This window comes from Odontesthes bonariensis, chromosome 12, assembly GCF_027942865.1.
Source record: "Odontesthes bonariensis isolate fOdoBon6 chromosome 12, fOdoBon6.hap1, whole genome shotgun sequence".
Lineage (NCBI taxonomy): Eukaryota > Metazoa > Chordata > Actinopteri > Atheriniformes > Atherinopsidae > Odontesthes > Odontesthes bonariensis.
This window is the reverse complement of record NC_134517.1, coordinates 19,462,737-19,490,659: the sequence shown is the minus strand read 5'-3', so window position 1 is coordinate 19,490,659 and position 27,923 is coordinate 19,462,737. Positions and strand designations below refer to the sequence as shown.

General features: G+C 39.7%; 1 protein-coding gene across 1 annotated transcript; it reads left to right on the top strand.

Moving 5' to 3' along the window:
- Window positions 1-6,087: 6,087 nt before the first annotated feature.
- Window positions 6,088-27,815, top strand: LOC142396599 (vang-like protein 1). The gene is made up of 9 exons (XM_075479509.1): window positions 6,088-6,221; window positions 10,828-11,065; window positions 11,768-11,936; window positions 17,822-18,250; window positions 20,124-20,299; window positions 22,033-22,166; window positions 23,638-23,788; window positions 25,052-25,286; window positions 25,882-27,815. The coding sequence occupies exons 2-9, from the start codon at window positions 10,995-10,997 to the stop codon at window positions 26,140-26,142; spliced, it is 1,626 nt and encodes a 541-aa protein (XP_075335624.1). The 5' UTR covers window positions 6,088-6,221; window positions 10,828-10,994; the 3' UTR covers window positions 26,143-27,815.
- The last annotated feature ends 108 nt before the right edge of the window (window positions 27,816-27,923 follow it).

Below are 27,923 nucleotides of genomic sequence, written 5' to 3'. Positions count from 1 at the left end.
TTCACTATGTGGGTGTGCATAGCAGCTAAAATTACATTTGAAAACCGTACATCATAAACAAGCTATGAAATGTTTAAGAAATTGTGCTTGTCACCTTTAATGCGTCTGCAGCTCATTTTTGCACAATCTTATTTTATTTATTTTTTTACCTTCTAAGATGTGTCATAAAGCTCTTTGCAAACATTTGAGATTTTTCTTTCCTGACTGAACACAACAAAAATGCATTAAAGATAATAAAAGCTTATCACAAATTTAGAAACAAAAAAAACATCCTGTGGCACTAGCTCCAGTTTTTATTATTGTGTGACAAAATTCTCATTTAAAGAGACAATTAAGAGAAATCTATCTTTCGGCTCCATGTTTTGCAATCAGGGTCAAAATGATTTGCATTCAACTTGTAAATATCAAGCACAGCACAGCAGGGAAAACCGGCCTTTTTGAAGTACAGTGTTAGATGATGATTTACATCATTTATGGAAGCAAAAATAAACCTCTGAACATTTCAGATTCTTATATTCTGCGTCACCGTAAATTATCATACCGTATAACACCAGGCTGTGGATGTGAACTCACAGGTTCTTTTGCTCTTCTTAGGCTGCCGGGAATAATGTCACACCTGAGTTGACCAAGTTCCAATTGCAAGTTAGAAAACCAGAAGGATTTGCACATTGATGTGCTGACTAAGCTACCTATCAAAAGCAATGCAACTTGACAACAACGATACGCAGTGGTTTTCACACGCAAACACTGCAGGAGTATGTTCCCTGAAGGAGGCTTGATTGTCCTGTATGTGCGACTGATTTTATGAGACACAAACTCGCAGAAGTGTTAAGGAACACTTTATTACTGCAACTATCATCACCTTTTATGCTCAGGGTGCTGGATTTTGCAATTTGGGGGTGTTGGTTTTCCTCCCTTTTTCCAAATTTCTTTCTGACTTCGGGGGACATTCTTGTAGTTTTTTTTTCATCTGGAATCTTTGAAATTCCAACACCTGATTTCACTTGATACTATCAAGTAATATCATACTGCCTTCCAGTTCATTCAGAAATGCCAAAGATTATAACTTTTACACAGTGACTGGACAGGGACCCATCAGAGGGCACTCAAATTTGGGGTAAGTGCCCCTCTGCCTCTGCCTCTGCCTCTAGATCTGGCCACAGGGTTATATTTCTAGATTCATAGCTTGACTGATCTATGATGTATTAAAAAATGTGTTGATCTTTGAGATGCTCTCAATCCCTCAGTGAACTCTGATGGCATTTTACAGGTTAGACTGAAACAGATGATGGTTTTCTGATCAGCCTCTTTGAAGGACGCACTGGACCTGGACTGTCCAGATATGAGTCATTCTTCCATAAAAAATGGCATTGTTTGTGTTGTTTTAAGTTGTGATTGGTGTTCAGGTGTTTCACATCGTTTCATTTATTCATTAAATATCTATTTATAATAGTCTACATAAACAAATCTGACTAAATAACACGTTTAATAACAAACGTGAGATGGAGATCTTTGGGCTGCAAACATTCTTTCATGATCCCGCTGTGCTTGTCATTTCGCCTCAGTTTTATGGAGAGATGGGGGTGTTTCCATGCACACACACAGGCAAGGCAGGGTAGAATAAAAGCGGCACATTGACAGTCTGGGGATGTTGCTGCAGAAGCAGGTACTAAGGTGGAACAACAAGATGAGGAGCACTGCATCGAAGTTACACCTAAATCGAAGTTTGTTACACCTAAATTCCACCTTTTCGGCTCTTTACTCAGTTAAATGACGACCATGACACCGCGTTAACCTTGATGAAGAGGTCACTTTAACGGCCGGTTACCTGAACTGACTGTTTATTGATCGAGTTGGAATATTTGCTGTTCCCCAGTTGTTTAAACCTGTTTGAATGTGAACGGTAAGTTAGATTTTGACCTTTTCCTCCTACCTTGTCCCTGCAGTCGTTCTATCTGATGCAGTTTTCACTTTTTTGCTCGTTTTCGGGGTGTTTAAAAAATAGATCAAAAATACTTCTCGTGTCCACTGGTTTACTACATGAAACCATCGCTGCATGGAAACAAGACGCCACATCCCCAATGTGGGCTTTACAGTAGAATTCGGTTCGTTTGGCTCGTTTGTTTCCTTGGTTGTTAAAGTTGTTGTGTCGTTGTTGATTCAGCACCTCGGACAGCGTCTGTCACTACAAGCAACAGCTCTGCACATCTTCCACTGAGGGGCAGCACAATTCTTTCACGTTTGTTTTGTGTGTGTGTGCAAATGTTCTTTAAAGATATTTTGCAAACACGAACAAATTTCTTACATTTGCTTCTAGGTTGTGCACGTAATGCGTCAATATAAATGATCCTACGTTACGTTTGAAACAGTTTTCACTAAAACTTCAACGTGTTTCTTCAGGAGATTGAAGAGTGTGGTCTGGAATACGATGCTTAGCTGTGGCCAACAGGAACCTGACCTCCCCTGGGGACAAACAGACAAGGAGACCTTTCTGCGTAGGTCCATGCCGGCTGAGCGCGTGGATGGAGAGGGTGGGACGCGCTCCAAAGAGGAGAGGAGGCGCAGGAGACGCGCGACAGCAAAATATAGATCTGCGCACGCCTCCAGGGAGCGGGTCCGCGTAGTGACCTTCAACGTGGCCTTTGCTGAGCTGAGAAAACTTCTCCCGACTCTCCCACCTGACAAAAGGTTGTCCAAGATTGAAATCTTGCGACTTGCGATTTGTTACATCTCGTACCTCAAGAACGTGCTGGATGTTTAGGCTGTGAGGACAAACGGCTTTGGATGGATGACAGTTAAAACGCAACACGACTAAAACAACTGTAAAGCAAATCACAAGATTTGAAGAATGTTTCAGAGGGGGTTTTATGAGGCCAGTACACAGACGCAGCTGCTTTTACAACCTTTGGCTATCACGCCTTTCTCACGATGGGGATCAGCAGGACTGAGCATTTACCTTCGACATATGAATGAAAATGAACAGTGATCTTCTTGAAACTTTTGTATATTTGTGAGCCAGCGGGCTAAAACATTACTGCTTGCTTACCAAACGATAAACATATTAATTTCATCTGCAATTTCATCAGGTGTGCCGATGTCTGCTTTCACTATGTGGGTGTACATACCAGCTAAAGTTGGAAACTTTTCATATGTTTAAGAAATGCCTTTGTCACCTTTTAACACACCAGTAGGCAGTTTTTGCAAAATCTTATTTCATTATTATATATTTTTTTTTACTTTGTAAAGTATGTCATAAAGATTTTTTGCAAATGCTTGAGTTTTTTCTTTCTAAACTGAACACACACATAAAAAAAAATAAAAAGATAAAAGCAAATTACAAATTCAGAAACAAACAAAACATCTAGTGACACTAGCTCCAGTTTTCAAAATTATGTGCCATCTTGAGAGAAAATTAAAGAAAAGACAAACAGCCTCCATATCTTTTGGCTCCATGTTGTGGAATTAGGGTCAAAATCATTTGTAAGATATTTGCATTCAGCTTGTAAATATCAAAGCGGCACAGCAGGAAAAACAGGCCTTTTTGAAGTGCAGTGTTGGAGGAATATTTACATAATTTATGGAAACAAAATTAAACCTCTGAACATTTGAGGTTGTGACATTCTGCATCGCAGTAAAATATCTTACTGTATAAGACAGGCTGTTCTTTTGCTTTTCCTCTCTATTAGTCAGAGGCCGCCTGCGCTCCTACTATCATCCCTTTATGTGAATCTCTGCTGTGTAATGTGACCCATGGGGCTTGAGGTATTGTTCATGCCCACTCCAGCAGCAAGAGTGACAGTCTTTTGTCTACACACTGCACATTACGCACGCTACACACTGATCTACACACTGGATACGGTCACCATGCCCATTCCTATAGAAAGGAGAGTCTGATATCGGATTTTAAGATAATACAAGTAAGGAACTTTTTAAAATTCGTACGTTGATGGTGATGATGGCGATGTTTTTATGTGGAACCAAGAGGTATTTTAAATACTGTCTTTAAAAATGAGGATACACAGATCCTAACTTTATCTTATTTAATATGTGAAAATGTTTGATGTTATTCTGGACTGTATGTTTGTATGTATGACTGTATGTTTGTAAAGGCAACAAACATTCTGCACATAGTTTGGTAAACATTTAAGGTATCAGAAATTGTTTTTTAGAAGGATCAACACTGCCATCTGATGGCGTCTCACAGAGGAAAATTTCAACATGTTCCTTGCACAGGTTGTCTATTGTTTAAAGAGGCTTTTTCAGAAAACACAGGCCCTATTCATGGCGTATGTTCGAGACTTATCTTAGAATCTTTGTTACACAAAATGGCCATATGTTCTACTGGGTTATTTTAGACTTTCAGATGTGTTTCTGGTCCTCTTGGCCTACACTCCTAGTTTTAATGCCTATCATGGCTTTTACTGCTTTTACTGTGTCACCTTACCTTGTACAGGTAAAATTATCTAAGATATACGTGCATATCTAAGATGTACTTTTGCCCTGGGTGGAGGGCTAATGCTTTACTTAAGGTTACAGCCGAATGTAATTGTGTTGTTTTTGGCTATTGACGCAGTAAAGGAAATATAGATGACCATTCTTGAACCCCTCTTTTTTCCTTGAACCATGGTCCTTCTTGTTCTTTGTTTCCGGGGTCCATAAGTGACCTCTTTCATAAATGCCTAACATTTTCTTCTCCTTCATGCAGCTGGAAGTGGAATGCTTGATGGCAGTTTTATCCAGCGCAGTAGCTATTTGTGGCTGTGACATGGCGCAAACCTTTTCAAGTATTTATTCAAGAATTATGGGAGTGTGTGTATTTCACAGTCTCTCATGGGTTATAGAAACAGAACTTCCCGCATTATGACACTACATCTCTGGAATGACACTCTGGAGTGTACTTATCCTGTAGGTTTGGGGTTAGGGTTAGGGTCCATCTTGCCCATTCTTTAATGAAGCTGGTATATCAGTCGGTAACAAGATAATACACAAATTAAATACTGAGTGGGGAGAATCCGATATGCAAGCAAAAAAACATTTTGAATAGAATTTTCTTTACCCATAAAGGCCCAAAATGTAATGTCTGAAAATGTGTATTTATTTAACCTAAAATCTCAATGAAATTGTTGCAAATTGTGAGAAACACTCTCTAACTAATAGAAGTGTAGCAGTGGAGGTGCATGCAAACTGCAGCCTCCTCATCACACCCTCTTTAAGTTGAACAATGACACTGATTATTTATTGTTGTAAATATTAAATGGAATAATTGATTACATCTGAATAGAGTCTTTATGGTTTAAGACAATGATTTTCAAAATGTATGGCTGCCCTCCCCTGGGGGGCTCGAAACAATTTCATAAGAGTCTGAATGGATGAGAAATGTTACATTAGTTATGAAAATAAGAATTTATACATTTGTGTTGTGGTTAAAGAGCTCATATGCATTGATTTGGGAGAAATTAGGATTTCTTTATTCAAAGAAAGCAATAAATACTTATATGCTAAATACTTAAACACTAAATATATATATCTGGTGTTGTCTTGATATGTCATTTAGCAATGTGTAGTTATCGGGGCTAAGCTGCTAAATGTGTTTGGTCTTAAACAACATCGTGATGCACCTACAGGCATACAGAATTTTAACTAAACAGAGCAAAAAGTCAGTGATCTTTGAGTTTGTCTGAGGAGAGGCTTACTGTCTCCGACTGTGAAAAATCCTTGTTTAAAAGAACCCCCTAAAAATGATGATAAAGTAACATCATTACTTGATTGTTGTTGTTTTTTTTAATTACCTCAGTTTTATAATAAAGCACGTGTTTCTGGGTCAGATGCAGAACCCTGATTACTATCCATCCACACCAAAACTTTGCATTAGAAGTAGATTTTTTTTTTTTTGAGAGAACATAAAAGGGAATCAACAATGAGCACATTGAGTTTTGAAGTTGGGGTGCTTTTTAAAGTTTACAGGTCAAATGCAGCTTCTGAGCTGTCAAAAATATATTCAGACAGTTCTGAAACAATCGTACAGGACGACCTCTTGTGGGCCACAGCAGAAAATTCTCATTGTGCTGCTCCTGCGAGTGTTGCAAATCCATACTGCCTCCCTCTCTGGTCCTGGAAACCACAATGGCCAGACTCGTATGAGGGAGCGCCTCACAGCAGCAGCCGCGGCGGAACCACTGACAACGAGACACACCGTTAAGGAATATCGGAAATAGTTTAAGGTAAGTACATTAATCTCAGTCGCAATGCTGTGTTTTAGACGCCAGAAAAGGGTGTAGACTGCAAAAACAGCCAGAGACGCACGACCACATATTGCTGATGAAGTTCACCGCTCCCGTGCCATCGTGGAAAATGGTTTTCTTCTTCCCAGACAGATGTGGCCTGATAACCCGTTTTTTTATCTAGACACTGCTCCAGTTGGCTGTATTCCAAATGCAGATAAATGCGCTGAGCCGCAAACAGAATGAGTTGCTTATATTAGGTGATTGTAGAACATTTAGGCCACTGTGGTGAAGCGGGAGACTGCAAACCAAAATTGCAGCTGTACAATAGAAGATTAACATCCACTGTTCTTTCAAACAAATGGCGTTTGGGGATGAGACAGCCACCGCAGGGCGACGGCGTATATCGCCATCATCAGCCACTGGCTGCAGGGCTGCACAGCTGGCTGAGGTGCTGCTATGAATAAAAGCGCCTCGCGTATTTCCTCTGGCGGTGTCCACCGAAGAGTCCTGATGCTGCAAAGACTGTGCAAAGAACACAACTGCATTTATTATTAAGCAGTGCCGACAGGTCCTGCGCAGGGAGGGTCAGGACACTGAGAGGTCTGAGAAACTCTTTATCAGATGAGTCATCCCATGAAAGATACCAGTTCTTGCCAGGAAGGATCAAAAGAAAGTAGTGTGCTGGTGCTTTTGCCTTTGTTCTCTCTAAAGCCACAGTTTCTACTGGGTGGACAGGATGTCAGAAGTGTAACACGAAGTGGAACTACCTTAGGCTAAAGAGGAGCATGAGGAATGCTTTGGTAATGTTATACGTGATACATTATGAAATAGTTTACAGTGTGCAGACATAATCACACTAGAAGCAGGTTGTTCCTCTGCAACCACTCACCTCCTTCAACTCCCCTTCTTACCATACTTTTATTTAGTTCCACATGAGTGAATCAGAGGGGCCTAAAGTTTGCATTCCAGAGAACTGTGTCAGGTCTTAACTTTCTCCTTTTTCTTTGTGAGCGTGTGGGTGTGAAAGAGCAGCAAGGTGGGAATAACAGAGACTCAATCAGAGGTCATGGGTTTCCTTTCTGCACTTGTTCAACCATTATTACCGTGTCCAGGATCAAATATGAAGGCAAACAATGAAAGGAAAACACATTTTCATGTCAATATTTATGCACCAGTAATAAGTTCCATGATATAAGATAAAAGGCTATTTCTTTGTGAGTTTTACGACTTTAGCCCAGTTCATGTGATTTAAGTCAGCAGTAATGTAATCTGTTAGTGAGCAGGTGTTCCTCTGGGTTATCTGAAGTCCACTGAGGGATTGGGAGCTGAAATCACTATAAATAACCTCACATACACACAAACAAAAGACTTTATCAGTCTTTGTTTGATTTAACAGAGGTTTTAACAAGCTTAGTGAGTTTGTTACTCATGTGTTGCTCTGCTTAATGTGTCTACTGCTGCTTTGAAATAATACATTTTAGTACAGTGAAATCACAGTTCGCTGGTTCAGGTCCTCAAATATGAGTCATATATTAGTTTTCTATGGTAGCAATTTGTGACATGATTGAAAATAAGCAGCAAATATTGACAGTGAGTTTAGATCATAAAAGTTGAGGCTGTAATACACAATGTATTGGATATTTTGTAGTTGTGTGGTATGTTGACTTTTGTCAAATTGTCATGCTGCATCTGGCAGATTATGGCCTAATGCCAACAGAGCAGGGTGTGCATGATGGAAGGAAGGGTGGCACAATAGCTTCTGGGTGTGAGGGAGGGCACAGATGCCATGGTAACCAGGCTTCAGCATGAGCTCTCGATGAGCTATGAGACTGATCTGTGCCATTCACGTTGCCAAGGCTGCGTTGGACACCTCAGTGCCCTCGCAAATTCATCTTTTTCTGCCCAGTTTGGAGGGCAAATCTCTTTACAGCCAAGGGCAACTCATTCAAATCTCACATTTGCAGATGTATTGTTAACTCTGCTTGTGATATTTGGCGGCTCTCCTCGTGAAACCATGCGCATATTTGTTGCGATGAGTAAGGTCTGTTTTTTGCTCTCTCTTTAGAGTAAAAGTAAAAGAGGAGCCTACAGCACCATATGTGTATTCACCTCTCAGCCAGCACATGTGTAATTACATTAGTTCCTACTGGAGCAGCCCCTGTCCACTAAACAAACACATTAATGAATGTTTGTTTTACATTAGTGTCAGTTTCTGCCCTTGTATGTCACTGCTCAGTGCAGCCAAGTGGAACGATGTTCAGTGATGCAAGTGCACGTCACTAAAGATTATATTTTCTATACATGTCCCCACCGAGGACTACTAAATTATTTTGTATGGGCCAACTCAGCGTAAGGAGGCTGCCGCATGACTCAGATGCACGTTTTTTTTATTCCCGCATGCTTTATTCATAGTTATCCTAGGTTTGTAACTGATAGTTTTTCTTACCCCGTGGCTGTGATTTTCCACATGGCCTGGTTCTCCGTGTCTCTTCATGCTCATCTTTTGGATGAGTAGCCTCTCGGTGTGATCTTCTTGGCCCACATACCGCAGCCACACGCTCAGAGATCAGCACTCAGGAGGTTAACAGCTTTCATTCAAATCATCTGGCTCATTCATTTAACCATATGGGCGCTGGGTGTGATGAGAGACCATTGTTTGGTCTTTGCGCCCTCTGTTTGTGCCACCCCCTACCTACACTCTCACACGCACACACACACACACACACACACACACACACACACACACACACACACACGTAAGTGTATCAGACAAATTTACTCTCAGTGGGGGTGATTGATTATTACTCCTAGATGGGGCCCCCTGCCTCCAGTGTTGCCAGGGCAACAGTGGACGCTCCTGATGTGGGTTAGAGATTAGACATTTGACTTTGTCTTTAAAATGTGATGCTGCACCATCAGTGATCTGATTGAATCTATTGAGTTTATATGCAGCATCATATTCAGTGGAGACTCTTGGATATTTTACTTCTTTACTCCTCAATCATTCCATCCTAGGATGATGCAAATTAAGCATTTAGGCTAATTCATATGTACTTCATGCTGATCCTTAATAAAACGTCTTTCTCATATACTGCAGGATGAGCTGTGGAGGGAAAGAAAACCACACAAGCTCATCTTATTGAAAGTCATCAACACGACAGTGTCTTCCTCTCACTGTAATGATCTCCACAGCATTCACATCCTAATATGCTGTATGTTCTAATTTAGTGTTTGCACGCATCATTGGCTGGAGACACAACAATGGCCTGTAAATGGTGCGCAGAATTGTTCCAGTTAGCAAAATGAGATGGTGCTGGGGATGGTTATTGGCAGTTGGTTGTCAGGACAACAGCTGGGAGACAGACAGGGTGTAGATTGAGGTCTAAATGAATGGTCATGCATGGTGAGACACTGAGACATCCTCCTGCACTGCACAAATTAAGGCCCAGAAGTTGATGCTGCCCCAGCTTATAATGGCACATTGGAGAAGTAATTCTAAATCTTTTCCAGTGTGTATCACTGTGTATTCCTTTTATATAGGAACATTTCACATTAATGTTGTTAGTACAGACAAGCTTAGAATTTATTTGATTTAAGGTTAGCCAGGTTTGCCATTCTTTGTCAATTTATGGGTTTTATGAACCAGGGTGGACTTAATTAAAATGTTTAAAGTACCCTCACAATATGGGCCTACAATGAATAATTAGATAAAGACCTGAAGATTTAAAATCTGAGGTTACATATTCCTTTTAATGTGGAAAAGCCTTTAAAGAGAATTGAGATGTGAATTTGGAGTTAGACCTGCCAGAAAATTATATAAAAGATACTTTCTTTTTCTTCTCTTTAGTAGCAGTACTTGGTAGTTTCTAAAAGTACGTGCTATTTTGTTTGAATGTGATGTTTTAAAATGTATTTCTTTACATCTGATACGTCACTTGAAAAGCAGTGCACTGAAAGGGCTAATTCTTTAGGTTTTTCTTCCCAAAGCTATCAAGATGTCAACACTTGAGATGCTGTATTTATTTTCATGCAACTTTTATTTTGCCAATGAAGTCTCCTGAGATGCAGTATTTGTGTTTACAAGAGAGAGCCGGCCAAAATGGCAGCATTTAGGCACACTGACGAAAACAAACACAGACACGCAGAAAAATGTAAGAGCTGTAAAAAGTCATCGTGTTTGTTTAAAACCATGACTTTCCTCTGATTCATGTGGTGTCATGAATGCCTAGTTTTATTGTAAGTCTTTCCAAATAAAGTTGGTCTTGTAAATTATTCCGAGCTGAGGGTACAGAGTACAAAAATAACAACCCAGTTCTGCCAAGTCTGTAACACACTCTGGACATTACCCAATAAATATCCAAATTAAAACCTTGAGAAGAATGAGAAGGATTTGACAAGGTTTTAAAAAAAAGTAGTTAGATAATCTAATTTATCCAATTACAAAACAAAAACACAAAAACTTGACTCAATTTTACCAGAATCCTGTTTTCCCAATTCAGCACAGTTCTATGCAGAAATTCAGAAGTATCTCTCGTATCTGTTACGTATATGTTCGTTGTTTTGACACAGCCCTTAGAGTGTTCGCTCTGTGTTTGTCTCTCAGGTTAATGTGGTATTTGCAGCTCTCTGGGCTAGTTGTCAGTCGCCGTGGATTCCTGAGGCCTGTCTCTATAGCAACCCATTCCTCCTCCTGAGCACTGCTGCCAACTTCCCCTCTCTGCCACGCTTCCTCATCCTCCAGCCCAATCACCATCTCTGAACACTGTTGGAATGGACACCGAGTCGACCCACTCTGGCTACTCCTACCACTCCAGTCGCTCTGGGAGATCAAACCGACATGGGTATGTTTCCTGTCTACTGGCTTCTCTAACTGGCTGTCTGCTTCTAACTGTTCTTCTCATAACACAAATCTGTTTCCATTAGATCACTCACTCTATATTTCATCCCAGCCCTTGCTATGGTATTTTTATGGTATTTTTACTACTTTGTTGTTCCACTTTGAGTGTGCCACATGTTGGTTGTGGCCCAGTAAATGAGATGAGAGGCTGAGAGGGAAAACAGAATAAACTAGAGATTGAGATGGACAGAGCTCATGGATTAGGGTCGTCACAGTTGAGTGGTTCTAACCTATTTTAGTGATTGACTCGAATCTACTCTGAAAAATTGTATTCATTTGATCCTCATCCTGGTCATTCCTGAAGCCTGTGATTATCTCCTGGGACCTTCCCTCTCTTCCAGATAGCTTTCTGTCTAGCTGTCACTTTCATCATTGATTCGTGTTCACATCATTTTTACTGATTTTTGATTCATCTTTTTGCGTGTAAATTGTCAGGAAATAATCACCACTGTCAATCATTACTATTCTAAAACAGTATTTTAACAGACAATGCTTTTATTATTATAATTACTGTTTTTAAACATTCTATTGATCATGAAATCATCTGTACATAGATCCTCATTTATACCTGTCTTATTTTCACGGTTAAATGCCCTTATCCTATATCTTATGGGAGTTTGTGTGTGGTCTTGTGCTCGTTTTCCAGAGAGCGAACTCGCGAGCGACACAAAGTCAGCAGCAAAGACAGCAGCCGCTCTGAGAGATCTGTCATCATCAATCCTCCAGACTCGCCGTCCCAAGACTCCCCTGTTCACAACGGAGAGCCGCTGCCTGGAGAACCCACACCAGCAGCAGATCATGGGGATGAGGCCCAGGTATAAGTTTATCATTGTATGGAGCACTGGAGTAACTTGAAACTTTAAAGTGACAAAAATCAGATACTGTGAAGGCATGCTAGTGGATTTTGATTTAGAGGAACACGCTCTGAAAATGTCTGTGCAGTAGTCACATTAGTTTGAAATAAACCCAGTAATCCATGTATGGACTTGGTGTTCTGACCTAATAAACTCACAGTCCCACACAGCTGTCTGCCCATTGGCTCGCATAAAATAACAGTTGTGACACAAGATCGAATAAGTCAAGGGATTAACATCCTTCTTGTAGGCATAGACGGATTTGTACAGACAGTGCTGTAATACAGTGTGTAAGCATGAGTGTGATACTATGTTCGACCGTCATGCATGGCTCTGAAAGCAAATCAAACTGATAGCAATTATTCCATACAGCTGAGTTTGCTGAGGTCGGAAAAATTGAAATAGATTTTATGTAGAGAAGGCAAAGAAAAATGCCTCTAATAGTGCAGCACAGAGTAGTCAGCGCTTCAGGGATTAGAGATGCTGTCAAATGCAGGGATGAAGGCATAAAGAAATAGTTCAATATTTCTCTTTGTTTGCAGACTTAGATTCAAAGATTGATGCCACTCTCGTATCTGTGTGTGACGCTATAGCTTGCTATTTGTTATTTTAGCTTAGCACAAAAAACTTTTATTGCCAGACATAATCCCCTCTGAAAAAACAGCAAATTTGTCAGTTTACAGGTGTTTTCTCAACATGTCTGACTACTCTATTCTCAAAGAAGCTAATGGAATAAAGAAAGAGCAAAAATAGACTCTTCCTCTAAATAGAAGTTATTACTCTTCATAGAGAACTTTGCCTTAGGCAATCTCCACAGCGTCTCTGACCTACTTGAAATCTATAGGAGACTCGAGAGAATTTACTCACAGTGTATGGACTGCTCATGTGAAACAGTAGAACTATATCTATATGTTGCACAAGTTGCCATTAAAATGTACTTTCCCAAGCCAATAAGATATTTCAATGGAAAAGGGAAAGTAATATTTCTTCATTCAGACTTTCTCATATATTTTAGAGGTCTGACCAATTTTACCATCACTCTGCTCTGCATCCCCTTCTGATGGGGAAGTAACATTCCACACATTCCCCACTGGCATGTGATTGTCACCATATAGCTTCCATCTATTGTCATCAGTGCAAGGTAATCTGCCATTGTACTGAATTTGCCCTCCAGAAAAATGTGTCCAAATGGCAGAGCAGCTCTCCCATTACCATCTCTACTGCCATCACCAAAATCCACTCCAGCTTGGGCTTTTTGGAGCAGCTTACATTGGCTGGCAAAGGCACTGTAACACTAACTGGTCTCCAGTGCAGAGAGATATTCTCACAGACTGAGACTAGCCTTTTCCTGCCAAATGCCACTTTGGGGGAAACTGATAGGAATAATCTTCTGTGTTTACATGCATGACATAAGAATATGGCCTTGGAGTGCAGCTTTTGTGTTTGTGTGTGTGTATGTGTGTGCGGTTGTTTTTTTCTTTTGAACTCAAAAGGTCCAAAAACAGCCTCACTATACTTGTGGGGTCCAACGTGTTTTGTGGGGACCAAATGGTGGACCCCACATGTTCAAAGGGATTTTTGAGGGTCAAAGCTTGGTTTTGTGATTCGGGCTGGAATTAGGTTACAGTTAAGTGTAGTGTAAGCGTAGGGCTTGGAATTCAACTGTGGTGTTAGGGTTTGAGTAAGTTTCTAGGGAATGCATTATGCCAATGTTGTATCACCATAAAGATAAACAAGTTGTGTGCGTATGTGTGTGTGTGTGTGTGTGTGTGTGTGTGTGTGTGTGTGTGTGTGTGTGTGAGTCATAGTGAGTCTGTCACTGAGACTGTCCAAGCTGCTTTGTGAGAGACTTTGTGCCAGAAGGGAGCAGCTTCAGTTTCCTTCCAGTGTTAGCTCAAGCAACACCAAAGCATATGTTACTCTTGTTTTAGCGCTTCTTGCTACAGACATCACTTGACCTAACCAAACGAGAACAGCTTGTAATATGATGTAAAAACATCACCAACCACAAAAAAAAGTAAGAAAAGTTTTCTGAAATTGTAACATTTAAGGAAACATTCCAAAGATGTCGCCTTGGAAGGAAACCAAGATCTTATATTTCATACTAACTTACTCGCACAATCCATGGCACTAAAACTCTCTTGGACTAAAGAAAAAGGAAAAAAGAAACAAGATGTCAATATCATTTTAGACTCAATCCAGGCCGGTGGAGCTAAGCCATTGTGCTTTACAGTCGGCAGACTGTTTGTTGTGTGTTGTAGGGCTTTATGGTGGTGGAACCGGCCTGATCACAATCCATATTCACCCTCTGCCAGATGAAGGACTGCCAAGCAGGCAGGTGGCAATCTGCGTCATTTTCTTCTTCATCATTTTCTTCTTCTTTTTTTTGCTCCCTTCATATAAAGATCACCATTGAGTATTAGCCCTCAAGATTAATCTACTAAGACTTAATGACTGCTTTTAACAGTGTATTAGCTCAGTCAATGATACATTGTTTTGTATCATTGACTGAGACATTAACATGTAAGCTTGTTGTATTAGCGGTCTTGATGCAGACATTGTTTGTGAAGGCTGAGAAATTAGGGTCCAATTATGTCCAATATCACTCAATTGTCAAACAAACAAAAAAATGCAATCACTTTACAGTACAACTGCATATATGTTAACTATTAAAGACATAAATATTAACAGAAATCAGCACATCTTTCAATACAATGATCTTTCATTTTTTTCCAAGATTTCATATAATTTTTTTATGGCAGATGAACTCATTCTCAAAGGACACCAGTCTTTCGTTGTTCCATCCCATAAAGAGATGGTTTATCTGTTGTTGTTGTTATTGTTGTACCTCAAAGATGTTCTGTGGTATTCAAGTCATGTGTTTTCTTTTGCAAGGTCAAAGCATTCATAGAAGCTGTGATAATGGCTTTTGGCAGTGTGCTCTGGATTGCTTGTCATCTTTTGAATAATGCAGTTATTGAGGGGTGATATATTTACGGATATTGCAGAGGGATGTACTCATTTTGGTCGATCCATCTATCCATTTTCCATACCAGTTTCATCCAATTCAAGGTCCCAGGGAGGCTGGAGCCTGTCCCAGCTAGTCATAAACTGTATCTATAGAAATCATTTCAGACTTCAATTAACTTTGACAGTGATTTGTAAGCTCTGTGTGAGGAAAAGTTAACATTTACTGTACCCATAGCTACACTAAAATCTCTGAATACATGAAAATAATTGTAAATCTCTGCATCATTTGCAATTTTTAAATGATAAATAGGATTTGCTGCAGGATGTTTTAAGTTGTGAGCCTTTAAGTTGGAGACTTACATATTTTTCTGTCTTTTAGGAAACAAAACTGATATACCCTTCAATTCGAGTATAATCACCGCTCATAAATGTTGCTTTTCTCTCAAATAAGTCATTTCTGACCATTAAAATCTTACAGCCAAGTGGAGCGGTGTCTGAACAGGTTTACACCATACATTTGTTATATTTTATCCTGACCGAACAGAAAAGCCATTTTGTAAATGATTTAGTTCTTGTCTGAGAAAAAAAAAACATCAGCTCAGTGAGAAGAGAATCAGAAACAGTGAAAAAATGTTTTTTTCCAAAATTTAGCTACTTATGAAAGGACTATCTTTGCTCAGATAACATTACACTGCCAGTAGAGTGTGAAATGATGTTAGTTGTTCACAGTTCCTGTTTTCAGGTTGGGGTCCTCAGAAGTGGGGGTTGGTTTGAGAAAGAAATGGAGAAATAGTGGAGAGATGTGAGCTGAATAGAAATGAGATTGGACACTAAATGGAGCTGACATTACATCTACAGTACCTGCCTGGCCTCTTGTTTCACGCAGACTCAAAGACACGCACAGGGTGAAGTGTTTCTGCATCCCACACTTCCCTCTCTCTACTCATCTGCTGCTGTATTGCTCCTTAACCACCGCCATCCCCCTCTCTGACTTTCCTTCCCTCCTCTCTTTTCATGCTCATTCATCTTCTGGCTGCTGTTGGCATCCCCTCCTCCAGCCTGGCTGAGTTAATTGGCTGTTAACTGCATTGGAGGACCGAATGTGTATTTGTGTGGTATTTTCCTACAATGTTGTTTTCATATTTCATCATATACAAATAACGGCGAAGCTCACTAAATCTTAGTAGACGTTTATTTTAACCTCTTAAAATCGTACCATGACCCAGCATGCAGTGGTGTGCAGTGGTGCGCACACTCTTTAGATAGGTGAGCGGTAATGTGGCCGTCTGTTGTCTGGTTTTCTGGCGGCTTTCACCGCAGTCTGGGGCTCTGGCTGTTTGATGTGCTCAGGTGAATATGTGTGCACACGTGTGTGAAGATTTAAGGGTTTCTGGGTTCAGCTTGTCATTTTGCCAGCCCTCATTCGTCTCTCCGCAGTTGCTGCTCCTGTGATTAGTTGTAGGGCGGTACAACACAGTGACACTCTTGGGGAAAATTAATGGCTAATTAGCTGCGCAAATTAAAGATGGGCACACAAAAACAAATGTCTCCTCAGAGTAGACACAAATTTATTCTTTCTCTGTTTCTTTGTTGGAAATATTTATGCTTTAAGTGACCGTGACAGTTAGTAGGGAAAAAGATTACTATAATTTGCAGGGATGGGCGTGGAAAGCTTCAGCTGTTGTTTTTGTGATTTCGTGTGTGCATATGTAGGCTACCCTTATGCTGCTTCATGTTGCCATGTGTATCTTTCTTCCTGCTTGAACCTAACTGCACATCCTATTCTGTCATCCCACATTGCCTCTGTTGAATCTTAAAGGCTTGCCAGAATACGGCCAAACAAAAGAAAATCAGACATATCTAACTAGCATGTTCATAGTGAATAGAAACTGTGGTGTTTCTGTGGCTAAGAAGGATGTAAGTAAGTAAGTTAAAAGATTTTCTTTCCTTTAATCTGAGAACCTCTCATGGCTTTTATCATCATTGTTATATATACATATATACATATTTATATATATATATATATGTATATATATATATATATATATATATATATATATATATATATATATATATATATATATATATATATGTATATATATATATATATATATATACATATTATCCACTGGTGGAGGCTTTGCACAGGTTGGTTTTAGGAATATCTGCCATCATTTTTTTTTTTTTTTAGAATAATTATGTTAGAAAATAGTGCAAATCTCTAAAATTCCAAAGCAGCAGCCTTGTTGTCAGTCAAATCCGTGATTTTTTTCCTAGAGCAAAGCAGACTAAACACTCAGTTGTTTGCTACCAGGCTCGCTGAGCTGTGCTGCTGGCAGCCATGCAGATGGATAAAAGAGATCTTTCTCATCTCTTCATATTTTAGTAGGTGCTCTTTCCAGTTTCTGAGAGTTAATGTAAGATGATTTGGTTGATAAAGGGTTTTTTTAATGCTTATGCCAGGGCTGTGCTCAGCTTCTTAAGATTATGTATTAGCCAGCAGTCACTTCGATGACATTCAAGCTGTTTGCTGCTCAACTGAGATCCTGATTTTTATTAAGATGACATCATCTGGCAAAAATCACAACACGCAAAAGTTTTTTTTCTCTTTTCTTTTCAAAACATTATCAAAGTTGTGTCTGAAAGATGCAGCCAGAAGCACGTTCTACTGTAATTGTTGGTTATTAATGATAAAGCACAGCTCAGACAGAGCTTGCGTCTGTAGCTACATATGTTACATTAAACCCAGAGGTGTGAAAGACATGATACAATGAAACTGGTCCATTTATTGCCATGATACGCAACCTAGTATTTCAAATGTAAAGGAATAGCTCAAAACCCATTTTCCTCATCTTTCTATCCATTTTTCATTTCAGGATGATAACTGGGGAGAAACTACCACAGCCGTGACAGGCACTTCAGAGCTCAGTGTTTCCCAGGAGGAAGTGGTTGGCCTAGGGAAGGAGATACAGGATCGGACCCATAGCTTCCGCCGATACCTTCCCCTGGCCGTGGGCTTGTGTGTGGGGCTGCTGGTGCTGGCCACACCCTTGGTTTTTCTGCTTCTTCCAGCAGTAATGTGGTCCGACAGACTGCAGGCTTGTGGTGCTGCCTGCGAGGGCCTCTTCCTCTCCATCTCCTTCAAGCTGCTCATTCTCCTGGTTGCTATTTGGGCTTTGTTTCTGAGGCCGGGCCGGGCCTGTCTACCAAGGGTGTGTGTGTATCGTGCCTTCCTAACCACACTTACACTCTTGCTCACCATGTCTTATTGGCTTTTCTATGGGGTCCGGATCCTTGATGCACAGGTGGGTTTGAGAGTCTGCTATTAGACATTCTAAATCAAAATCAAAATCAAATAAAATTTATTTGTATAGCACATTTCATGTACAAAAAAATTCAATGTGCTTTACATCAAATAAAAGCATTGCAGCAGGGAGTGCAAGAAGAATTAAAAATACATAAAAGAATATAAAGAGAAACAAATAAAATAATTTAAATGAATTTAAAAACAATCAACAGTTAAAAGATATTAATAATTAAAAGATATCGTGCAGATTTCATGCATAGACACATGAGAAAACAAATGTTTTTAACCTGGATTTAAAAATGTCTACATTTGGTGAAAGTTTAATCTCCAGTGGCAGTTTGTTCCACTTGTTTGCAGCATAACAGCTAAATGCTGCTTCTCCATGTTTAGTCTGGACTCTGGACTGGACCAGCTGACCTGAGTCCTTGGATCTAAGAGCTCTGCTGGGTTTATATTCTCTGAACATATCACAGATGTATTTTCGGCCTAAACCATTCTGGGATTTGTAAACCATCAGCAGGCTTTTAAAATCTATTCTGTGACTGACTGGAAGCCAGTGTAAAGTACATTGTTTATGGCTTTCATAACCAAAGAATATACCTTTACATTTTTTTGTTGAAGAGGGCAGATCTCAATCAATTTCAAACAATGGGGATGCTGCTTGAAAACAATACCCCAAAAATCATTTTGAATTAAATGTTGTTTTTTTTTCAAACAAGTAATTCTTTAGTATGACTTAACCTCTAAAAACCAAGATCATTGTTAACTTCTATTCATACAGCCAAAGAAAAGCACTTTTCTCATGTTTTTATTTATTAATTCTAAATGATTAATTAGCACAAAACTCAAAGTCCAGTATTTAGCAAGAACACAAAAAATAGATGACCTTAAAACATGTGCAGTTCCACAAGTCATAGTGAATGTGAATGGTATTTTTGACAGTAACAGGCTCAGGTTGTTGTGTGCCAAAGGTAACAAAAGTAGGACTTTTCATATCCTATTCATCTATGCTCGTCAGTTTGTTGAAGCCTTTTAGTTACAGGTGAGTTATCCAATCCATAATGTTTCCTGTGGTTCTCATTCAGCTCCATCCCTTGCATTTCTTGTTTGGCTGCAAAAACACAAGATGGTGAGGGGTAAATGCCATATTCAGGGCTTCAAAATGGTAGTCCACAAAAGAATAAGTAACATCACACTGGCTCCGTCCATCTTCTATATACAATCTTGTGGAGAAGGACAAGACAATCTTGTGTATAAATATAGGGTTCAGTTTTTGGAGAGACAGCAGAAGTGGATTACCCTTTGGACCATTAAGCGATAATAGCATCATGATAGTTTGATGGCTGCCTGTTTTTAATCAAACCGAAGTTCACAGACAGGGAGCTTAATCAAACAGAAGACAGATGGAAGCGGAGGCACGAGGACAACATGACATCCTGGAAATCAACATACTTTTTTCTCTAGTAGTGGTACTGCACTCACTTCTTTGATACAGTTTAAGGAGGAAACCTTTTGCAACAAAAAAACTGGACCTTTTTGTGCAGGATGCTTTTGCTTTTTAAACTTTCAAACAAACCTGCATTTGGACAGAAATATGGTTGTGATTTTGCTCAGCCACCAAGTATCCTGTAAGAAGATTTCTCACACAGTCATCACATTGTGTTGAAATGTGCTCACTTAAAAATCTAAGACAAGAAATCTGATAATGACCTGGTTGTATTACATCACATTAGAGAGTAAAAGTGTTCTGCAAAGCTCTTTTATGCTTATTAATAATTTTGACCCATCTTTCAAATCTAGGAACGTAGGGCTTAGGTTTGCAAATACCATTTCATTCATGTTTAATGGAACATTTGGTGTGGTCTGAGCAGGATGAGGATTACCACGGTATCGTCCAGTTTGCCGTGTCCCTTGTGGACTCCCAGCTGTTTGTTCACTACCTGGCGGTGGTGCTGCTGGAGCTCCGCCACATCCAGCCCTGCTACAGCGTCTGTGTCATCCGCTCCACAGACGGAGAGATGCGTCACTACAACATAGGACAGCTCAGGTACTCGTGCAGAAATACTACTGTAATAATTATTCCCAATGAAATACTGATGGATATACAGTATAAGATAAGCCCCCCACACATGAATATCACCCTTCGGTACAGTATACACTGACACACACTGGCTTTTCACCACCACTCTCCTCGGTGAAGTATGTGTGTAATTGGAGGCTGATGTCTGCAAGGAGGACTGGCACAGGCTGTAATTGAGTTACAAGGGAGCCTTCTCATTTTGGAGATTGGGGGAAGGATGAGAAAGTGCCAGACAAAGACATTGATCTTGTAAATGTCTTGCTAGAAGCTAAGTTTTTTTGGTAAGATTTGTGTGATAAGGGCTACGAACATAAGACTTATAATGAGGTTTTCTTCTGATTATGAACATTCCTTAAAAGATGGTGAACAGGGAGTAAGTACTTGGACTGGGTTAAGAAACTGAATCAGGTTACATATTGTACTGATAGTTTCTGAAGTAGCAGGTGACCTGCATTCATTTTAAGCAAATTATTTACTCACAAGCCTTGGGAAATAAAACTTTGCTATTCAAAATGGTGGGGTTAGAGGAGTTTAAAAGAAAATTTTTGAGTTTTTCATAACCTGTTGTCTGTTTACTGAACTTCCTGTTTTATTTTGAAATGTTTTTTTCTTTGTTAATTTCGGCTCGAATTGCTTCGTGTCCTTGCTTCACACCGGGTTTCAGTAACTTATTACAACTCACCTGTTTTGTGTAAGGGGCCTTATACACCAAACAAACAGTCAGCTGTGAGGAACCTCTGTTAAATTTCTAAATTTTCTCTTCATTGTCTCACTCACTGTCTGCATTGTCAGACCTCACTGTGGTTATTTTCAGCCAATTCAGTTAGTTGCCTTCAGGTCTGGCACTGAGAGTAGATAATTCTGATTGGCTGGCCAGCAGCATAGCTGGAGAATATATTATTTCACTCACTTCGTTTTTTTTTTCTATTTTCTTCTGTTTGTCCTGTTATCGTCTTAAACAACCAAGAAGCCAAGTATTCCTAATTCCACTCCTGCAACAAAGTTTTCAGTAACCATATCCTGAAATTTCACAAATGTCGTTTGCTTATCATCACACAGTGGCAGTTGAATGTGGTCTTTGACATGTGTTTAAGTGCTATTTTGTTTGCTAAGATGCTGGCAACTCGAGGAAACCCAGCAGGGAGTCCTTTGTCAACGCTGTCTCTTGAAGTTGGTTTAGTTTGGAGCCCAGTTTTTCTTTCTTTCTTGCCATATCATTTTCTCACCATCTGTTAAATTCTTTTGTTAGTTTGATCATTTTAGGCTTTGTGTTCTTGTTTGAATTGTCAGCCTTGCAGCATCTTAAGTTTTTGTTCTCTTTGTAGATTATTAAGTCGTTTTGTTCTTTGTCTGGTTGTTTCTTGCCTGCGTTTGTGTCCTCACGTCTGACACTCACTATGATAGTCCGAGGTTTTTAGGTCAAGGTTGAACTGTCCATTACTGGAATAGGTGAAGATGAATGATATGTGGAAGTGGTTCAGGTCACAGTCCAAACAGATTTGTAGAAGCTAGTAAATCCCTTTCACCATTGTAGATAGAAAGATCATGTGAATTAAAGAACATTGATAAAGTAAGAAATGAATAATCTACAGATACAAAGGCTGACTGCTGGTGGATTCAAGGGCATTATTGACTGTCTCATTCTAAAATCAGCTGTAATATAAACTGTACTAAGCTTTTCTCTCTCTTTTCTCACACAGCATTCAAAGGGCTGCTTTGTCCATTTTGGAGTATTACTATAGAGATTTTCCCCTCCACAACCCAGCACTTCTCTCCGCCTCTAAGCACCGGGCAGCTAAACACCTGGCCGGGTTAAAGGTCTACAATGTAGATGGTTAGTCGCCTCATATGTCACAGTAATATCCTCTTGTGCTATATAACATTTCTGCTTATCTTTCTCTTGTTTTTACCTTTCATTTTCCATTGAATTTACCATTCTCCTGTTCAATCTGTTCTCTTGCATTGATGTTCTCTATTCCGTCCTCATATATTCCATGGGCAGCTTTTAAAAATAAACTGAGAACGTACCTTTTGGACAGTAAGTACAGATTCAAATCCCCACCGTCACTCCACTCAGCACAAATGCGACTTCATCATGGTTCAGCTCTCTCTTTCACAGCACTCTGAAAACCCCATCTCTGATCTAATGCAGAATTGCATTTCCTACTAGGAGCACTCCAAATGCTATGCCACAATGCCCTTGATACATTCCCTTCCTGCGCTCACGTGCACACATCCTGTAATGTAACATATTTTACTGTTTCCTGCAGTTAATAGGATCCACTGTTTACCACCCATTAAACCTCCACCCGCTGCAGAACATCTATGGCATGGATGCACTATGGGATATGGTGTCCTCAAAGCACTTTCCATCCACCCCCACCCCCTTCTTAATCGCACTGCGAAGGAAAGACCTCTAGGGGGCCACAGAATTTCAAGCCTTAAATAATTCATTAGAGTAACTCTTATTTCTCACATTCTCTCACATCTCTCCTTCCTCCCGCTCCGCCTGTTCTATCCTTTTTTCTTCCTTTTCAAGCAGTCACTGTTCTTATTATAGAATGAATATGTGGGCCAGGTGGTAAAAGAGGCTGATGTTTCCCAGTATCTTCTGTTATATTCGCAATGCTTCTCGCACAATTTGTTGATTTTTCTTCCATATTTCATCTTTGCATTTGGTGTCTGTCTCTCACCTGCGCGCACACATGCACAAACACATGTATGCAAATCAGATTATCAATGATTTATATCCCTCCCTGACCTACAACATTAACTCTATCACCTCCCCCAAACTTCACTGATCCTCATGAATATGTACAAAATCCCCCACACTGAAAACCCAGGTACTCTGATGCACTATTTCACAAGCTCCATTAGTTTTATGGGTTTATCACACAAACCAGTAAATTCACACATTAGACAAGGACCGTGGTCTTTGATGCGTAAAAATAATTAATTCAAGAATTCAAGTAAGGAGGTTGTAAGTGGAAATTTGGACCCATTTAGGAGAAACTATCTATTTTCCCGGTTCCATAACTGAAATGTTTTGTGACTCCGACTGGGATATAAGTTACAAATATTAAGATGTATTGTCCTCAGATCTTTTTGAAAGGTCATTTAAGGACAATGTGAGCATAATAGGATCTGGACAGCTTGTTTAGCATCTCCAGTGATGTGAATTTTTCCTTCCAGCATTCAGAATGCACCCCATTCATCACTGGTTGGGGGGCTGCAGGGTCAGGGGCTGCTTCCTCCAGGTCAATCTGATATAATCAGTTTACTTTTGTCTTCTCTTTCTGGTGCAGCCCCAGGGAGCACAGCGGCAGCCCAGCCTAGTAATGGAAATCAGTCACGCGCCATGGTTACAGCTGCGGGCAAACGCAAAGACAATGCGCACAATGAGTTGTACTATGAAGAAGCCGATTATGAGAGAAGAGTTCGCAAACGTAGAGCCAGGTGAGTGAAAATGTTATCATCTTAGAGCTTGCGTAGACAGGGGTTTCAGGAGGGATGGACAAAGAGCAGATAAAATTCAGTTTCACACATGCACTTTGTTGTGTAAATTCATCGGCTATTTTACTTGCCAATCACATCAGAAAAAGTCACCAGTCAAGTTTAGATACAATTATGTAACACTCTGATTAGACCAGCCATTAGGAAGGAAATTGGGAGCAAATATTTCCAATGTCCACATCCACTACAGAACCACCACATCCCACTCTGTCAGATCAGGTACAGGGTCTTTAACAATCATTTCCAAAATCCGTTGTTACAGATTCATACAGGCCATGCCCTGTTTTGCACGCAGCACATGAAGGGTTGAACTAGGAGGATTTGTGAAAATCTGGAGCCAATAACGTTTCAGTAGAAAGTTTGAGTAAATATTTGTGGACATATAGCGTATTGTGCTCCATGGAAGTAGATTGTTAACATTAACAAGGGAATTTTTTCTTGAAAAAGTATTATTTCTAAAGTAATTTCTACGTATCATCTGAACTGAAAAAGGGGGTTTCTATTCACCTCCTCTCTGTTGGTAAAGTTTCAGAAAGTCAGAAATCCTAAATGAAATCCAATCCAATTCAAGTATTCACAGTAACTTATCTACAAAGTAATAAATCAGAAATATTTCTTCATTATCAAGCTGCTTCATTTTTTATTCATGTTTTAATCAGATAAACACAGAAATGTTTTTCTTTGCATTTTATTATTTAATCCCTGATAAATTTTAAGATTCAATTAATAATTTCATGAATGGCTGGACGAAGCATCCTTCAACATCATGGTGGTCTTTGGCCTAAGGTTTCAGTGGCAAGCTGTTTTAAAAGCCATCAGTGAAGCAGTAAATTTCTCATTATAGCCATACTAAGCTATGTTGAACATTCACTGGCTTTTTGACAATAACATTTGTATAATTTTGGTCATGTTTAACTACTCTGCACTGCTTCATATTAACTGTTTCACTCAAACTTGTTCATGTCCACTCAAATCTGTCAACAAGTTTACGTTCTGATTGACTGAGCCTATCTTTCCAAGTACCCCATGGCTTCTGCAGATATATTGGGTGACATGGTGCCCCAGGTTGGGAATCAGGGATTTAAAGGGAAAGCAAAAAGCTGACTGCTGTGTGTGTGTGTGTGTGTGTGTGTGTGTGTGTGTGTGTGTGTGTGTGTGTGTGTGTGTGTGTGTGTGTGTGTGTGTGTGCGTGTGTGTGTGTGTCAGGCTGGTAGTGGCTGTGGAGGAGGCCTTCACACATGTCCGCCGCATGAAGAAGGAGGATGAGAATGCAACACCATCAGATATTATGGATGTGCGTGAGGCAGCTTTGGCCATATTTCCCTCTATGGCTCGTGCCCTGCAGAAATACCTCCGCACAACCAGGAGACAGCACTGCCACAGCATGGAGAGCATCCAGAAGCACCTGGCTTTCTGCCTTGTCAATAACATGAGCCCCAAGGTCAGTGTGGCTCACATCTGTTGTCTTATTTTTCAAGTCTGTGTTCATCTGACTTGGGTTTGATTTGAACCATTTGGAAAAAGCTGTTAAACACTGTGGTCATCTCCATAACTGCTGAAATCTTGGAACTAAAGAGCTTTTCTAAAAGTTCTGGCAACAGGATAACAAAAAAAAGCATCAGACTGGTTGTATACATGCACAAATCATGCCTGATTTGCCTTTATTGACAGTGAAAGTGGAGAATGAAGTAAGAAATAGAGGGTTAATAAGATGATATGCATTGTAAGCACTGGGCTGCAAAGAACCTCAGTAAAACCTCCTGTTAACTGAGATTATGGCTCTCCTTATATCTTCAATCTAAGAGATGTATTTGAAGCTAAATCAAAAACCTCCGGCATCAAAATGTCGCCAATAATCTCTTATTGCACAAAAGATATATTCTGGGTTTTTAATACAGTTGAGGACCTGTGAAAGTGAAAATATAAATAGAAAATTAATTTTAGGCTCCAAATAAAACTAAATAAGTTTGAAATAAACTTATCAGTGTTCTCACCTTGACGAATACTTCAGTAACATTATCTTCTTCTGTCTCCAGGCCTTCCTTGAGGCCTACCTAGTTCCTGGTCCCACCCTGCAATACGGCCCTGAGCGTTGGATGGCAGATCAGTGGACTTTGGTCAGCGAGGCTTCTGTCACCGGCGGCATTAAGGAGGGAACTGAGTTCCTTCTGAAGTGTCTTGACTTTAGCTTAGCTATCACTGTCAGGGGCATCCCTTACATCACTTTGACTGAGGAGTACATCGACCCCAAGTCACATAAGTTTATACTGCTGCTCCAATCAGAAACCTCAGTTTGATAGCGACAACGGTTGAACAGCACTGCTGCTCTGGACGTACAGAACTGTCACAGTTATCCAGCTGAATTTTTCAAGTATAACTTTTTGTACTGTTTTTGTACTTACGTGTGTAGTTTTCTCACATAGAATCTTTGTCTTTGTTATGGGAGACTTGGAAAAACGATAAATGACAGAAACAGGGGGGAAATAGGCCTGAATTTCTGTGGACATTTGCGGGACACAGTTTAATTATTCCTCTATGCACTACAGATGACCCTCACAAATATCCATCTTCCTTTTGTTTGCATGTGTCCGTGTGTGTGCCTTTGCAGAAAAGCTTGGGACGTAGGGAGAATGCGTGGTTTTAAGATGCAGAGGTCTGAGTGCTTGTAGGGTTTTTCACTGGGGTGTGTCTTAACTGATTTAATCTAAACTAAAAACCGTTCCATGACTTCTCCTTTCTTTTCTTTTCTTTGTTTTTTTTTTCTTTTTTATACGTGTAGCAGTTTCTATTTATAATTGTCCGGTGCAGATATATGTACAGTATTTATATGTGAATACACTTTATCCCAACAATCTTTTTTATACCAAAACTGTGCACTGTTTGAATTTTTTATTTTTTTCATCTTGTGTCAAGGATTTTGCTTTGTTACTTTGTGTATCTGCGCTGTATTTGTTGAGATAACTGGACTGTAAATACCTGATATACTTGTTTTTAAATGTCGGACAAATCGCAGAAGTCTCATGAAGAGAATACCAACTGCAGTATAACTGAAAACAGACACGACCGACTTCTCTTTGGGTTTGTACAGCTCAGTGTGTGTAGCTTACACTGATCTTTTTCGTTGGTCAGCAAAGATTTAACGTTTGTACAGCTGTTAGGTTCAAAACCTCTGCATATTCCAAATGAAACCTTTACCCAATGCTGTTTCATTTGCAGAACATTTACCCCTGATTTTCATCTTGGGTCATCGAGATGGGATTTGATATTAAAGCACTTCAGCCAAGAATTTAATTAGTTAAATTTTCAAACTAGACTTTGGGAGACATCTTAAAAGATTTAGGACATTCTGTACCACTACAGTCCCTCTACAAAATTTACAAGAAGTACTCTCATGCTGGCAGTGTTTAAGCAAGTGTTGAAAGTGAATAATTGAGTGTGAATTAGCTCAGCCCAGTGTCAGTATTCCTGCTGTCAGTGTTTTGTCTGTTAATCTACTGCCACCTATCTGCCACAACTGGAACACTGTGCTGAGCATTATGCTTAGGAATGTTTGATCTGTATTTTTAGAGCTTTTTGTACTTATGAGGTTTGTTGTGACGTAAATTTTTGGAGTGGTACTGTGCTCACAGACAGTGTAGTTTTGTTGAGGACTATTTAGGAGTGTTCGTGGTTATACATACCTTCTCTTCTTAAATACGCACGTGCCTCAGTTCTAAAAACACTTGTTATAGTACATATTTAGGATGTGCTCGGCATACGTGTACAAGTGTGTGTGTGTGTGTGTGGATGTGAACATGACAAGAAAAAGAGAGATTGCTTTTCCAAATTTGATGCAGTTGACAAGTCACAAGTTTTTGGTTGTCCATGTGTCCCTTTTATACCACAAAACATGTCAAATCACAGCAGCTGTGGCAAAGTTTGTAAAAAAAAAAAAAAAAAGAAAGATAAATGAATAAATATTTGTATTGACCTTTTGGGGCAATTGTTGTGATTGTTGTGTTTTCATGAGTGATAATCAAGACTAAGACTGATCAGATTCGTCCAGCGTACCGTGGAGGCATAATTAAAGGATTTTCAC